Source organism: Periophthalmus magnuspinnatus, chromosome 11, assembly GCF_009829125.3.
Source record: "Periophthalmus magnuspinnatus isolate fPerMag1 chromosome 11, fPerMag1.2.pri, whole genome shotgun sequence".
Taxonomy (NCBI): Eukaryota; Metazoa; Chordata; class Actinopteri; order Gobiiformes; family Gobiidae; genus Periophthalmus; species Periophthalmus magnuspinnatus.
The window spans coordinates 30,257,647-30,274,534 of record NC_047136.2 but is presented as its reverse complement, the minus strand read 5'-3'; the positions used below and the strand labels follow the sequence as shown (position 1 = coordinate 30,274,534).

At 46.6% G+C, this 16,888-nt stretch overlaps 1 protein-coding gene across 1 annotated transcript in view; it reads right to left on the bottom strand.

The window, feature by feature from the left end:
- The window catches only part of LOC117378385 (glutamate receptor ionotropic, kainate 5-like), a 76,692-nt gene extending 64,041 nt beyond the window's left edge, over window positions 1–12,651 (bottom strand). The window contains exons 1-6 of the mRNA XM_033974973.2: window positions 12,562–12,651; window positions 11,631–11,712; window positions 8,765–8,980; window positions 7,691–7,788; window positions 6,839–7,004; window positions 4,374–4,552 (exon numbers count right to left, since the gene is read on the bottom strand). Coding sequence (XP_033830864.1) covers window positions 4,374–4,552; window positions 6,839–7,004; window positions 7,691–7,788; window positions 8,765–8,980; window positions 11,631–11,712; window positions 12,562–12,651 — 831 coding nt within the window. The remainder of the gene's footprint in view (window positions 1–4,373; window positions 4,553–6,838; window positions 7,005–7,690; window positions 7,789–8,764; window positions 8,981–11,630; window positions 11,713–12,561) is intronic.
- Window positions 12,652–16,888: the final 4,237 nt, after the last annotated feature.

Sequence of the window (16,888 nt, the reverse complement as noted above, 5' to 3'; positions counted from 1 at the left end):
ACAGGGTGGTGGTTTGTAACTGGGGTTTTTTGCCTCTCCGCTCTTTCTCCTCAATATTGAGACAAAATAATCTCTCTTGTCTTCTCTTCTCTTTTGAACTCTAATATAGGTTGTGAACCTATCAGACCGTTTATGCATTTAGCCATGGATTTGTAGACATGATTAGACCAGTACAGGGGAAAAGGTACATGCTGGTGATTGAGGACAGGTTCAGTAGATGGGTGGAGGCAGTGCCATCAAAACACAAAAATGCAGACACAGTAGTGAAATTCCTGTGTAGAGAAGTTATACCTCGATTTGGTATCCCAGCTCGGATCAGCTTAGACAATGGTTGCAAGTTTGTGGACAAAGTAGTAAAATGCATTTTACAAAAACTGGGAGTTAAACAGAGACTCTCTTGTGTCTACGCGCCTTGGGCCAACGGAATGGTGGAAAGAGCGAACGGAGTGTTGAAAAATAAGTTGTTAAAAATCTGCATGAGCACAGGATTAAATTGGGTGGATGCCCTTCCACTGGCACTGATGGCATATAGAGCAAGTGCAAACAGAACGCTAAAATTGTCACCACATGAGCCTCTAACGGGGAGGGTTATGCCAACACCAGTGTATAAAACTACGAAGGGCCCACCGTTAGATATTTTGGTGAATTTGAATTTGAATTTGAATTTTGAATTTTATTTGAGTATGTTCATAAATCATGTATGAATGATTTAAAGGCGTATATACGACAACTAACCAAAATCCATAGGAGCATTTCTGCTCGTGTGGCTTCTTTGTATTTGCAGGAAAAAGGAGACGAGGAGGAGAAACCCAAGGTGAAACCAGGGGATCTCGTGTACGTCAAGGTCTTCCGGAGGAAGTGGGACTGTCCACGGAGGGAAGGACCTTACGAGATTACCAGGGCCACATCGACAGCTGTACAAGTTAAAGGGTTAGACACTTGGTACCATTTAAATCACTGTGTGAAAGTTCCTTCGGATTTGATAAACTCTGGTGATGGGGAGGCTCAAGATGGTGCTGGATTCCAGGAAAAATAATTTCTGGAAAAGGGGGGAGGTGATCTTGATGGTTTTGATTCTCCTGTTAACAGTGCAGATTGCGACCAGGAGCGGAAAGGAGAGACGGAGACGCAAAAGGGCGAGTGACGCTGTAACTCCGATAGATTGGCCCACCAGCGATAAATAGATGTCCTCAGGAGAGATGAAAAATGTTGATCATCGATGGTCTGTGAGAATGTCAAAAAATGAATGGTCTGACCGTGTCAGTTACTTCCAGTTACAGGTGGTGAAGGGAGAAGATATAAGACACCATCTGTGTGGATTCACGTGGGAGAGAGGATGGTTTGGGAGAATCAATTTTTATAAATGGGGACAATCTGTGTGTGTGATGCATGTGGTTGAAAGAAACTCTGAGTGGAGAGTGAAAGTGGGAATCTCAGAGAATCAACGGGGGAATCCATAGCTATATGTAGGATGGGTGGTGCAGTTACAGGTGATACAGGACCATCGGAGGAGAAATATGTTTCCTTGTACCATCCCACTCTAGCTCCGGGGGGTGCTTCCCCTCCTCTTACTGAACGAAAGGCTACAGCACCAGGAGTGACTTTAAAACCCGCACCAGATGAGGTGACGACGAAACAAAATGTAATGACTACCCCCACCACGGCTGCTACTATTGGGACAACACCCACTCCCGTCTCAACTACGACTCTGACGACGACTCTCACTACCACACCTACCACTACAACAACGACCACTACTACAAAGGCGTCGACAACTACTCCGACAACCACTTCTACCACTACTCCTACTACAACTCCCAACTACTACGCCTACTACTACGACTAGTACCACGGCGACCACCCCTACGACAACTACTACTACAAGTGCCGCAACGAGTAATATGACTACTGTACGCGCGGTGGCAGAACAGATGATACAGACTACGACTACAAAGAGAGTCAGGCGACAGATGCTGGAGGACAGTGTCAAGGGGGCAGAAAAGGGTGTAACAACAGTGGAGGAAACACCTGTGATGGAAGCAAATGTTAGTGTCATTGAGTGGTTCCGGCGTTGGAAGGACTTAGCTGGGGGGTTTGTGCAAAGAGTGAATGAAGTGGTTCAGACGGTGATGGAGGACGAACAGAGGGATGATGTGGATCGATTGGAGGCTGAGACAGGATACAATAGTTGGTATAAATGGGTTAGATTCGTCAGTTATGCCAATAACAAGACAGATTGTTATGTATGTGCTAAAGCAAAGCCAGATCATTTACTTGTGGTTAATTCTGTTTACAGTTGGAGAGAGTGTGCAGAGGAAGCAGTCAGTGCGCTGGTGACGGACAGGGACTGGTGTGGTGCAGAGTGTTTGATGTTGATGGCCAATCCCGAGTATGGTTCCATGGTTAGTTACTCGGATGTCGAGGGAGTGACAAGCCGACACAGGTGTGAGGTCTTGAAGGTAAGGATTAGTGAGAGAAGTGTGTTATTATGCATGACCGTGGGAATGGCATTGACACCTGTCGGACAGTTTGAATGTTTTGAAAGAGCAGGCAGTCAGGAAGTGGGTAAAATTCCATTATCTCACTGTGAGTCTAATTGGAAGGTGGATGAGGATTGTACAAAAGCTACATTGAAAAGGGCGGTACAGAGTAAGGGAATGAGTTTAGGGTTTGTTTATGCCCCTTCCTGTCCCAATCAAAATCAGACATTACCTTTGGCAGACTTTTATTGGTGATGGAGGTTGCAGAGAATTCAGGAGTGGAGACACCGGGATGGATTCAGTGGCTGGAGGAAATGGTTGGAGACTGGAAATCAGCACTGGTGAAGATAGCGTTGATGATTCTGGTTTGTATTGTGCTTATTAGTATGATCGTGTGCTGTTGTATTCCAGTGGTCAAGACCTTGGTTATTAAAGGAGTGCAGAAGCAGATGATGTTGAGTCCAGTTCCGAATTACGCGTTGGAGACTATGGGTGATGACAGTACTCTGAGGAATGGTCTCGATTTGCCATGCAGGGACACAGACAGCGTAGGGTCTAACAACAATTAATTTTCAGGTTGGAGATCTGCTTATGTGCTGGTAACCTCTGAGCAGATCTCGCACCTAAGACCTCGCTCTCGACTGTGTTTAAAGCACATGAGGTGAAGAGAGAAGACATCGTTCCAGAAATAAATAATTTAGGGCATGGACTCTGATCTTTACTCTCACGTTCACTCACTTAATTTTAATCAGGTCATTCACTGTCAATGCTTGTGTATGTAATTTTGATTGTTGTTCCTTTAATGTGATCACATGGTTGTATTCAACACATCATTATGGGTGTCTTATTCAATAGATTTCAGTATATATTCAATATTCTACAACGCAAAATGCCAACATGATCTGCAACAGCTTACAATCATTTGTACTCGGTTATCATTTCATTATTCATAATTCATTATCATAATAATGAATTAATCATAATAATGAATATAGGTGGATAGGCAGCTAACATGTAGGTCTTTGTTGTAGCAGTTTGGGAATTGACTTGTAAATGTTTTTTTTTTTGTTTTTTTTTTGTTTTTTTTATATATATATATATATAAGAAGCAAAGTAATGAAGGTCAATCTGTCTCTTCTCCCTCATTTGGGAGTATGACATCATTGGCGACATCAACGTTGTCCCTCAAAAATCCAAGCACAGATGGCAATCTGAGCACAGATCCTCGGAATTTTACCAGTGGAACAACAAGGATTTACAGGGGAAAACAAAATGGCAAATCTGAGGGGACCAGAGTCTGAGTCTGTGTGAGAGAGATATCAAACACAGTTCATCTATTTAGCTTTGCTCTAATGCAGATGTGGATAATACTCAGTTACATTTACTCAGTTACATTTACTCAGTTACACAGTTACTTAGTTACACTTAGACAGTTGGTTTAGTCCTAGTTTATCCCTGGTTTAGTCCTGGTTCAGTCCTGGTGTAGCCCTGGTTTAGTTCTGTTTTAGTCCTGGTTTAGTCATGGTTTAGTCCTGGTTTAACCCTGGTTTAGTCCTGGTTTAGTCCGGGTTTAGTCCTGGTTGAAGTTGGTTTGTTTCAGTTTCATATGGTTCCCATACTCACTCATGATCCACAAATGTTGAACCTTACCTAACCTAATTTGTTTGCAATTGACTCCACAAACTTGTCACATTAATCTTATGGTTTAAAGTCCTTTCAACTGACAGAATCATGACTTTGAATAATGGCACCACTTTCTGAAGCCACTTTTGTTTGTTTATTTTCACTGACAAAGAAGACGTTGAACTTTGTGCCAGTTTTTGTTTCCTGTGGATAGGCCCAGTCATTACAGAGATATTGTAGGACAGTGTATAGAGTGTGTTGGACATGTACCTTTCGTAGGACGCTGTAGGAGGTTGAAGCATTGGCATCGATTATAATCATAGCCACTTTGTCGTCTCGGATTTCTTTGAGCAGAGAAGTCGGGTCCTGGCTCTCGTCCAACATCCGCACGGAAAGAGTTTCCCGGGAAATCAGGAAGTGCCGCACCAGCTCCTCCAGTCGCAGCAGGCCTGATAAGAAACAGGAAGTGACCTGTGTGAGTCAGGACATTTGGGGTCTGGGTTGTGATTCCTTAGGTGGGACTAAGCGCCTAAACTCCGCCCACAACCAAATTCCAAATAAAACTGCTAAACTGGCCAGTACCTAGAGGACTAAAAGGGGGGGTGAGGGAGGACGAGGGGCGGGGTCTTTAGGACTAAAGGGAGAGTGAGGAAGGAGGAGGGGCAGGGTCTGAACGGCTAAAGGGGAGAAGGGATGGAGGAGGAGGGGTGGGGTCTGGAGGGCTAAAGGCCATAGTGAGCGGGGAGGAGGGGCAGGGTCTGGAAGGCTAAAGGGGAGAGTGAGGAGGAGGAAGAGCTCAGGCCTTCAGTTGAACTGGCCAAATTGATCACGATCAGTACTTTTTACTGCAAATTTCAGTAATCCTACCAATATAACCTAAAAAACATCACATTGCATTGTCATACAGACCTAATATTAATATTTCCTTAATATTTCAAGCCTTATTTAAAGTTTGTTAGATGCACCCATCTGAATTATCCACTGTATTCATCACTGGTCTGTAGCTCTCTGTGTCTAATATTTTTCAAGATATGGCCCTCTGTGAAAAGACTTTGGGCACCTGGTCTAACAGGTATCCACCCCTGCAGCCAAGTGTTTGTAATCAGAAAGACATGACTGTAACCACACCAGTCTTGGGTGATATCACCAACTACTGCAAATTGCTGAGGCCACTGATTCTACATGTTGGTCATTACGGCAACAAAAACCTCATCTAATATGCAATAAACTTATTTAACTCTTTAAATCTCTTAGTTTCACTTTAAATCTGAGCCCAGTTTGAGGGTTTGAAAATCTGGGACAGTTTACAGCAGAGTGTGAAGTGGTTGGGATGAGAATCAGCTCCTCCCTTCTCCAGGTGGGTGGACAGTCAAGAAGAGGAGTTCAAGTATCCCGGGGTCTTGTTCACAAGTGAGGGAAGGATGGACCATCTGCAGTGCTGCGGTCGCTATGTCAGACTGTTCTGATGAAGAAGCAGCTGAGTCAAAAGGCAAAGCTCTCAATCTACGTTTCAGCCCTCACCTATGGTACTGGTTTAGTCCTGGTTTAAGTCTCTGGTCCTGCCCTCACCTATGGTCCTGATTTAGTCCTGGTTTAGGTCTCTGGTCCTACCCTCACCTATGATCATGAGCTTTGGGTTAAGGATAAGACCGCAGATACAACAGGTCGAAATTAGTTTCCTCTGCAGGGTGGCTGGGTGCTCCCTTAGCGACAGGGTAAGGAGCTCAGTCACATGAGAGGGGCTCAGGGTAGTGCTGCTGCTCCTCTATGCTGAGAGGAGCAGTTGAGGTGGCACGGGCATCTGTTCCACATGTCTCCTGGATGGGAGACCCTGGGACATGCAGGAGGGACTATGTCACTTGACTTGCCATGAAACATTTTGGGGTCCCACTGGAGGAGCTGGAGGAAGTGTCTGTGGTTCCTACTTTGACTGCTGCCTCCAAAACATGGCCTCAGATAAGGAGAAGGAAATGGATGGAAATGGAAATCTGAGCCCAATGTTTGTGTAAAGACAATGAACCTTGGAAGACAGAGGAGTGCAGAGGAGCAGAATGGTCATAATGTGTGTGTCTGGAGACTGAGTCATTAAAATAAACTTCATGAAACTTTCTGTAAACTCTATTTCACTTGAATGAACTGAGGCTGCAACTGACAGGGAACATGTTTAACCATTTCTGGTTACATGCATGACTGACAGAGTTGGTAACTGACTTAAATTGGGGAATGACAGGTGTATCTGTGGTCAGGGTGTTTTCACTGGATTCATGATGGTCTCTTAAACTGCTGAGCTTTATGGAGGAGGCAGCAGCCAAAACACCTCACACAAGGTTTGGGCAGAACCATTCTTACTCTGCTCTGATGATCTGGTCTTAGTCAAGTCTCGTTCTTTTAATGTTTTAGTCCTGGTTTAGTTCTGGTCTGTGAAAAAAGGGGTAAATTATGAAGAAGCAGCCAATGATTTGAATGTCTGCTATTGTAGAGACAAACGGCTGTCTGAAATCACATGGGTCTAAATCCAGACGGAGCCTAGACCAGCTGTAGAGGATGATCCAGACGTCAGCACAGCTGGAGGGGGAGCGCAGGTGGTTGTGCCTCTGTGCGGAGAACCACGGAGCAGGAGGACTTTCTGCACTAATCCTGGTTTAGTCCTGGTTCAGTTCTAGTTTAGTCCTGTTTCAGTCCTGGTTTAGTCGTGGTTCAGTCCTGGTTTAGTCGTGGTTCAGTCCTGGTCTTACACTCTGCTTTGGCACAGATGAGGCTGGTGGTGGGAGACCCAAAGGAGCTGAGCACAGAGGAGATGGCCTGACTCAGGTCCTCGTTGCTTGGGTACAGAGTGACCGAGGCAAAGCGCAGATACGGGAGCTTCGGTGTCTCCTCTGGACCAATCTTCACGTGAGGAATCTGACAAAACAGGAAAAATATACTTTTTAACTGTTTTATTAAATTAAAGACACTTTACCTGATTTGTACCATCTTAAAAACGGGAAAAACTGATTTAGACATTTTAAACAGTTTTCAGTGGTCCAAAGTTATTCCTCACTTACCTTATGCATTCAAAACATCCTAATGATTCACCACAATGAGTTTATAAGCACTTTTCACAACTATCAGCTACCTATGCAGAGTTGTGCCGTGATGGTGAAGCTAACAACAACTAGCATGGTAACCGTGCATTTCAACATTTATTCAACATTAAAATGATCTCTAATTAGATGCAGACAGTACAGATCAGACTTATTTTGACCTCAAGATCTGCTTATATAAGATATCTGTACTGGGGTAAACCACATTTTGCTCAAATATATACTGTCTGCATCTAATTACAAAGTGTTTTTATCCTCTGCGAACCAGGAAACATGGCTTCAACATGACAGTAAGCTCTACTATGGTATCGGAGTGTTGTGAAAAGCACTTATAAACTCAACGCGGTGAGTAATTAGGATGCTCTCAATGCATAAAGTAAGTGAGGAAAAACTTTGGACCACTGCAAACGGTTTAAAATGAACTACTTCTGTTTTTCTCATTTTAAGGACAATAAAAATCAGGTACTGCACATTTCACATATGTTTCTTCTCTGTGTCACTGACCTCCTTCTCTCCGCAAATGTGACTCACGGTGGATCCAGAGGCAGGGCTGGAGGCGGGGCCAATTACAGAGACCACGCCCTTCGGCAAAATCTGACACACTACAGGAAGTAAACAAAAATAAACACAAAAACATGAGTTCCACAGTAAGAAAATTTACCACTGTACTTCAGCAGACAGAGGGAACCAGACAAGGGGGCGGGTCTGTAGGTGGAGCTTTTGCCATGCGTTTGTGATCAGTCTGTTTAAAAGTGCAGGACTGCAAAGATTTCTTCAGTGTGGTACCAAAAACCGTGTGTCCACTGCACAATTTCATCCATCTGTGACGAAACATTTGTGATTGTGGTGAAAATCTTGAGTCGTAACTAAAAATGGTGGGTCATTAATCTCAAAATGAGACTGGGACAAAGATCAAACTTAGGATTGTCATTCAATCAAAGACAAAATGCGACTGAGATCAAGCCTGCACACCGTGACCACCAACACACCGTGACTGCCAACACACCATGACCTCCAACGCACCGTGAACGACATTGCACCGTGACCGCCAAAGCACCGTGAGCACCATCGTACAGTAAGCGGCATCACACTTTGAGTGCTATCACACTTGGAGCATCATTACAGAGTGAGTGCTACCGCATAGTAAGCGCCATTGCACCCATTGTGGCGTGAGCGCCAGTCGCCTGTGTGCTGTCAGACGATTTAAACTCCTCATGTTATGTAGCGTGACATCCAACAATCTTATAAGATGAAAATGCTGCAGTGGACACGAGGCCTGAAGCTGTGCTTAGAGCCACGGACACACACAGTGCATTTACACACAGTGTATTTACACACAGTGCATTTGCACACAGTGTATTTACACACAGTGCATTTACACACAGTGTATTTACACACAGTGCATTTACAGGAACAGTGACAGGGAAATACAATACTCATCATTTTGTCTCCACATCAGCTGTTTGTACGTTTAATCAGCCTGTGACACAAGTCAACATGAAACTCACATTAAATAGCGTACTTGTTTCAGCCGTGTGATACTACAGTAGTGTAAGTATTAGTAGTATTTGTACTCACTTGTCTCTGTAGTATGGTACTGTGAGTCCCTCTGCAGGTCAAATATGTCCACCTCCACCCTCCCTCGAGCAGAACCTTGGAGCTGTTCGTTGACGCTCTCTCTCGCCAGGGTGAGGGCTCCCCGCTCCCCGCGCCCGCACCATGACGCCTGCTCATCCAAGATGGCCGCTGCAACACGAGACGAGACGCAAAAAAATATGAGGACAAGAAGAGGGACTCATATCTATCTTTAACAGAGGAGTGAAACAGGAAGTCCAAGATGGCTGCTGCAGCACATATAAGGAGAGAACGGTGAGTTATACACAGTATCCTTAGACAGGTTATCTGTTTGTGAAACAGGAATTATTCAGGAAATTGCTCTTTCAAGATGGCCGCCGCAGCACACACGAGACACCCATACCCAGGTCCTTCAGAAATCTAATACATTATTATACTTATTTCTTTCATTTTTGTGGTGATGGTGATAACCATGGAGACAAAAATAAAAATTGCCTGAAATGTCCCACTATATGGTATGGGGCATTTATTACTTTACAGGTGTTTCTGTTGGTCAAAAACACCTTGAAGAACCACGTTACAGATCTTACCTGTTTCTAGACTTGATGATGTCGCCTGCTTGTCTTCAAGGAGCTAGATACATTTAACGTCATGACGTGGAACATTCTAGGCAAAGCAAATTAACATCTCTATGCTGACAAGCAGACAGCAGAACCTCCATCAGAAAAGTTACGCACTGTTGCTTTAAGAAGTCTGTGAAATGACCACAACGCAGACTCAGCTCCATAAAGAGTGTTGTGTCAATAAATCCTAAATGAAGGCTTATCTAAATGTAAATGTGTATGTTAATATTTACAGCTGGTCATCGTGGAAACAGCGTTGCCTTTGTTTTATGTCTTGTGTTTTTGTGAAATGCTATGCTAAGCTCAGGGAAATGCTACGCTAACAGAGCCGCAAATTTAAATGACAAACAGTCGGTGCATTTCTATCCTTTCTCAAACACAAAATAAATATAAAAGTACGACACAAGGGGGAAAGTGCGGGCAATGTGCAGCTGAACACCTGCAGGGACCAGACTCTGGGACAAATAAGCACCACGCCTGTTTGCAGAATACATTTCCATAAGTTTGTTTTCTGTTGTAAAGACTGACAGGAGGGACCAAAGAGACAGAACTCGAGGAAAGGTTTAACAGTGTCTATTACAGATTTAGAAAGTGCAATATGACGGTAGATCGGTCGATGAGTTGAGAGCGGAGTGTTTGCCGTGGTCCAGGGGTGGAGTGGGAATAGCAGAGTCTGAGAGGAGATGAACAGTAGAGAAGAGCGAGGTCGGAGATTGAAGAGCGGATCCAGAGAGCGGGATCCCCCCCTCCAAGGGACATCTCCCAGTGGACCCCCAAGCTTGTCAGGATGGGCGAAGTAAAAGATCTCTGACCAATTTAGGATCAAGAATGCGTGCTCTAGGCACCCATACCCCTCCAATCCACCAGGTATTGAAATCCCCTGCCTCACCAGAGGACATCAATGAGCCACCGGACAGTAAAAGCTGGGTGACCATCCACGACCCGGGTGGGAGTAGGGGGATCAGCCGGAGGGCATAGGTCACTGGTATGGATGGGCTTAATGAATTTGAAGCTTAATGAATTTTGTGATCTTGAAGGGGCCCAGGAAGCGAGGAGAGAGTTTCTGGGAGTCCGTTTTGGGAGGGATATTTTTGGATGATAGCCAAACGGACAGACCTAGCTGATATTTAGTAGCAAGGTTGTGGTGCAGGCCTACAGCTGCTTTAATCCTGGCCCCAGATTGGAAGAGGTGACAAGAGAAAAAGGCACATGGATACAATCGATTGTGGGGTTCAAACCTTTGGGAGAGGACTGCCCCAACACCGGTGTCTGAGACATCTACCTCCACGACAAACTGGCGGGAGGGCTGACGTAGGATTGGAGATGAATAGGTCCTTCAGCTTTTCGAAGGCGTACTGAGCTTCGGGGGTCCAATTGAACAGTTTTGCAGGGAGAAGTGAGTTTAGTGAAGGGTACGACAACATGGCTAAAGTCGCTGATGAACCACCTGTTGAAATTGGCAAACCTAATAAATCTTTGAAGTTGTTTTCTGTTAGTAGGTGTAGGCCAATCAGTAAGTTTGTGACCCCAGCCCCTGGAACAGCAGACAGAAATTAGCCTTTGGCTATAATCTGGTACGTTTACATTCATGTTGAGCCATGTTTGTTCATTAACATGCATTGTCCCAGTCAAATAAATCAATAAATACATAAATAAATAAAATTAATAATCTGCTCTGATCTTTCCTGGATCCGCCTTTACCTGTCCGTGCCCTAGAATGAACCCCAGGAAACTGACCTTATCTTATCTTATTTATTTATTTCAGGGACAGTGCATATTAATCGACATTTCTGTAAATATGCCAGAATTAGCCAAAGGCTATTTTTCATCTGTCGTCCCTCGACAGCAGATAGTCTACCTAAAAACACCTAAAAACAAGAGTAGAAATTACAATACAATAAATACATAGAAAACAGTCGAGAAATATACACACTCTTACATAAAATGGCAGACTCACAACAATCATTCAGATACACACCACCACTCATAAAGAAAGCACATACATACACACATGACAATCGCACACAGATACAGGGCAAGAGGCCAGCAGGGGGCAGCGACAGTGGATAAAGTCAATGTTCACAGATCTGGTTTGCAATTAGCCATTGTTTTAACTGTATTTTAAAGGTGTGGTAAGTGTTAGCGGATCTGATCTGGTTGTGGGTGTGAGGTTCCAGTCTGAGGCAGCACGAACAGAAAAAGCTGTTCCAAAGGAACTTTTCCTGAGGGGGATGCGCAGAACTCACACTCCTCTGCCTTGACATAAAGTTTATTCTCTAGTAGACACTGGAGGACCTGGCGTACGTGGAACTGATGTTCCTGTGGGGACTGAGAAAAGAACAGAATGTCGTTAAGGTATTCAAAAACAAAATGATTAAGAAAGTCCCAAATCACGTCATTGATAAGAGCATGGAAAACTGCTGGAGCATTGGTTAATCCAAATGGCATGATGAGGTATTCAAAATGTCCCAATGGAGTCTTGAAAGCGGTCTTCCACTCATCTCTTTGGTGAAAATGGTGACTCTGAGGTCTATAGTGCAGTCGTATGGAGTGTGGGGAGAAAGCGTTAGCGCCCGACTTTTACTGAAGTAAGTCATCAAGTAAAGAGGCTCGTCCGGAGGATGATTTGGGAGAGAGTTGGTGCCCCCAGCATGGCACAGGGCAGACTACAAGCAGTTGGCGTGACAAGAGGGGCTCCACTCTGACACCTTTCCCCTAGCCTAGTCAATGATGGGATTGTGAGCCACCAGCCAGGGAAGGGCCAGGATCAGCGGCATAGTGGGAGCGGTGATGACGTGAAACCACCTTGTCTCATGGTGGTTGCCAGCCAGAACTAGGGTGAAGGGCTCAGTGACATGCGTTACCTTGGCTAGCAATCTCCCATTGAGTGCTAGGGCTGTGAGGGGTTGTTCAAGTGGCTCCAGCCTTACCCCCGACTGCTCGACCACTGGTCCAGGAAATCCTCCTCCACTCCAGAGTCAATGAGGGCTAAGACAGGTACGGTAATAGAGCAAAGGCACAAAGTAGCGTTGAGTTGAAATCTATTGTTCTTCTTCTCTGGGATGCATTGCTGACCCATCAGTACTTGCAGTCCTGCTGATGGGTGCCCCCTTTTGGCCAAATTGGGCAGGTGGCAAAAAAATGTCCCCGTTTGCCACAATACAGGCACTCACCCACCTGGCGGCACCGCGGGCGCTCCTCAGCAGTCAGGCGCGCTTGACCCAGCTGCATAGGCTCCTCTGGTGGGGGTGTAACGGAGCGTATCATGGTCCGGATAGGCGAACGGCGTCTCTCTCTCTGGCAGCTCTCCAGGCGATTGTCGATTTGATTGGCTAAGGAAATCATCTTAGATCAGGCAGGTCATCACGAGAAACCAGTTTGTCTTTTAGCTGTTCACTTAGTCCTTTCGTGAAGACAGTTTTAGCGCGCTGTTGGTCCACTCCACCTCCGCAGCCGATGTCCAGAACTCAATGGTATTGGAGTGGTCTCCCCCTCAATGATCCACAAACATAATGTATTTTAGCCGCGTCAGATGTAAAGCTGGCTGGACGTTTTTGGAACATGGAGGCACATTGAAAAAGGAAACCCCGACAGAGGCTAGGCTGACTTGAATATGGGTCCGGATCGGCACCTCTCGATCCCAGAGGGCACGGTGCTACGGTGGTCCCAGAGACGGTGGTGGCGGGAGATGAGGGTGGGAGAGTTAGCAGAGCGGAGACCTGGTTGGAGAGCTGGGAAACTTGCTGAGTCAGAGTGTGGTTACAGAGCAGGGTCCGGATGGTTTGTTCGTTTGTTCGTATGGCGCATGCTCCGCTGCGACAGCACTGAGCTACAACAGGCCCCGCTGAGGCATAATGTCTGTTTTTGTAATGTGTGTATGTGACTGTGATGGTTGGTGTTTATCTGTGTATATGTCAGACATGCTCTGTGTATGTGGAAAAGAATCTGCCCTTGGGGACAATAAAGTAAAGTCTAAAGTCTAAAGTTGTCCAATATTTATCCCGTAATGCGAAAACGCATTATTTTATCTAACCCCGAGTCTGATTGGTCCATTGTGGCCAGATCGTTCTGTCGTAATGACTGACAGGAGGCACCAAAGAGACAGAACATGGGGAAACGTTTAACAGTGTTTATTTACAGATTTACAAAGTGCAATATGTAAAGTACAAAAAAGGGCAGGATTGACAGGGATCATGACGTTTTCAAAAGCAGTCCTGACACGACAGAACAGCTGCAAGGACGACAGGAGCAGGGGACCAATCATACCACCGAAACTGAGAGCTTGCAGCAAATGTCATCAACATTCCACAGGAGTGTGAAGCTAATTGGAGGCTCTGCTCTGTCTGAAGCTCTGCTACTCAAGTTTGATTTTCATCTAAGCTTTGTTTTAACACAGTCTGACCATAAAGAATGATTTACCTGAACTATAACAGATGAGGTGATTTGTAGTGTTAAATACATCTCTTACAGATCAGATTACAGTCAAAAGCTAGCTAGCATTAGCCAACGTTTTTTTTCTGTGAGTCACTCTCATATTTTGTGTAAAATCAAACTCCTAAACGGGACCATGAATGCTCAGAATGATCACAGGCTCCTGAAAATGTGCTGTTTAAATCCATTTTGTATTTTGTCTTAAGTTTTCAAAATTTATCAGTGTGTGTTTCCTAACGTGCAGATTATGTCACCATGGTAACTGCAGAACATTCCACCATACGCATACATGTAGAACATCTCCATATCAGTATCTACATAAACTAACCAGAAAACCAGGAAAAGGGGACGTGAACACATGAATATAATTATGAGGTCTGAACACCGCTCTAGGTAAACGTACACTAATTACTTCCAATGAAAAAAATAAAATAATAATATGACCAATGTTCGCTACGTCGCTCGGCCCAGCGTCACCAGGGCCCCACCCTGGAGACAAGCCTGGGGTGGGTGCTCAAGAACGAGTCGTCCTCACATGGACCCACCACCCGCGGGAGGATCCATAAGGGGCCAGTGCAGAGAGATCTTTGTGGCAGTTGAAGGCGGGGGCCTCGACAGTTGGATCTCCAGACATGGAGACTAGCTCTGTGGACATGGAATGTCACCTCGCTGTGGGGAGGAAGGAGTCTGAACTTGTGCGGGAGGTTGAGCGCTACTGACTAGATGTGGTTGGTCTCACCTCCACACACAGGTTTGGCTCTGGAACCCAACTCCTTGAGAGGGGCTGGACTCTCCATTTCTCTGGTGTTGCCCGCGGGGAGAGGCAGCAGGCTGGTGTGGGCTTGCTCACTGCCCCACAGCTCAGCATGTCCATGTGTTGGAGTTCACCCCGGTGAACGAGAGGGTCGCGTACCTGTGCCTCCGGGTCGGGGACAGGTCTCTCACTGTTGTGTTGGCTTACTGGAGGAACAGCAGTGCAGAGTACCCAGCCTTCTTTGAGTCCCCTGGAAGGGGTGGGGGACTCCGTTGTTCTCCTGGGGGACTTCAACAGTGGGTAACAACAGTGACACCTGGAGGGGCATGATCGAGAAGAACGGCCTCCCTGATCTGAACCCGAGTGGTGTTTTGTTATTGGACTTCTGTGCTAGCCATAGTTTGTCCATAACAAACCAGGACACCCTAGGTCAGAGGTTGATCATCGACTTTGTTGTCGTATCATCTGATCTCCAGCCATGTGTCTTGGACACTCGGGTGAAGAGAGGGACAGAGCTGTCAACCGATCACCACCTGGTCATGAGTTGGATCCACTGGCAGAGGGGGAAGCCAGATAGACCTGGCAGGCCCAAGTGTATCATGAGGGTCTGCTGGGAACATCTGGTGGACCCCTTTGTCAGGAAAGTCTTCATCTCACACCTCCGGGAGAGCTTCTCTCTGATCCCGGGGGAGGCTGGGGACATGGACTCCGAGTGGGTCATGTTCTCCACCTCTATTGTTGATGCAGCTGCTCGTAGCTGTGGTCGTAAGCTCTGCGGTGCTTGTCACAGTGGCAACCCCCGACACTGGTGGTGGACACCGGAAGTAAGGGATGCCGTCAAGGCTCAAGAAGGAGCCCTATCGAGCCTCGTTGGCTCGTGGGACTCCTGAGGCAGCTGATGAGTACCGCCAGGCCAAGCATTCCGTGGCTCGTGCAGTCACAGAGCCAAAAACTTGGGGTTGGGAGGAGTTCAAGAAGACAATGGGGGAGGACTATTGGACGGCCTCAAAAAGATTCTGGCAAACCATCCCCTGCCTCAGGAGAGGGAAGTAGTGACACCAACACTGTTTACAGTGCGAGTGAAGAGCTGCTGACCTCGACTGGGGATGTCGGGCGGAGGAAGGAATACATTGAGGATCTCCTCAATCCCACCATCCTGAGGAAGCAGAGACTGGCGACCGGGAGGCGGACTCGTCCATCACCCTGGCTGAAGTCACTGAGGTGGTTAGCAAGCTCCTTGGTGGCAAGGCTCCGGGAGTGGATGAGATCCGTCCCGAGTACCTTAAGTTTCTGGATGTTGTGGGGCTGTCTTGGCTGACACGTCTCTACAACATCGCGTAGCTGTTGGGGACAGTACCGTTGGACTGGCAAACCGGGGTGGTGGTCCCTCTGTATAAGAAGGGGGACCGGAGGTTGTGTTCCAGTTATAGGGGAATCACACTCCTCAGCCTTCCCTGTATGACCGTAGTAGGAGCTGTGTTCGCATTGACAGCAGTAAGTCATGGTGCATGTTGGACTCCGCTAGGGCTGCCCTTTGTCACCGGTTCTGTTCATTATATTTATGGACAGAATTTCTAGGTGCAGCCAGTGGTCGGAGGGGGTCCAGTTTGGGGACCACAGGATCTCATCTCTGCTGTTTGTAGATGATGTTGTCCTGTGGCTTCATCAAGCCAGGACTTGCAGCAGGCACTGGGGCAGTTTGCAGCTGAGAGTGAAGCGGCTGGGATGAGAATCAGCTCCTCCAAATTCGAAGCCATGGTTCTCAACTGGAAAAAAAGTGGTTTGCCCTCTCCGGGTGGGTGGTGAGACTCTGCCTCAAGTGGAGGAGTTCAAGTATCTCAGGGTCTTGTTCACGAGAGAGGGAAAGATGGTCCTATGGTCATGACCTATGGTGAGTAATGGGTAATGGCTGAAAGGACGAGATCGCGGATACAAGAGGCTGAAATGGGTTTCCTCTGTAGGGTGGCCAGGCAAACCCTTAGGGAGCCGCTGCTCCTACACGTCGAGAGGAGCCAGCTGAGGTCGCTCGGGCATCTGCTCAGGATGCCTCCTGGACGCTTCCCTCGGGAGGTGTTCCGGGCATGTCCCATCGGGAGGAAGGAAGACCTAGGACATGCTGGAGGTACTATGTCTCTTGGCTGGCCTAGGGACACCTTGTGATCCCACGGGAGGAGCTGGAGGACATGTCTGGCCCCTGAACCCTCACTCACTCCACAGCCCCTAACCCCTCACTCACTCCACAGGCCCTGACCCCTCATGTACTCCATAGCCCCTCACCCCTCACTCACTCAACAGCTCCTGACCCCTCACTCACTCCAC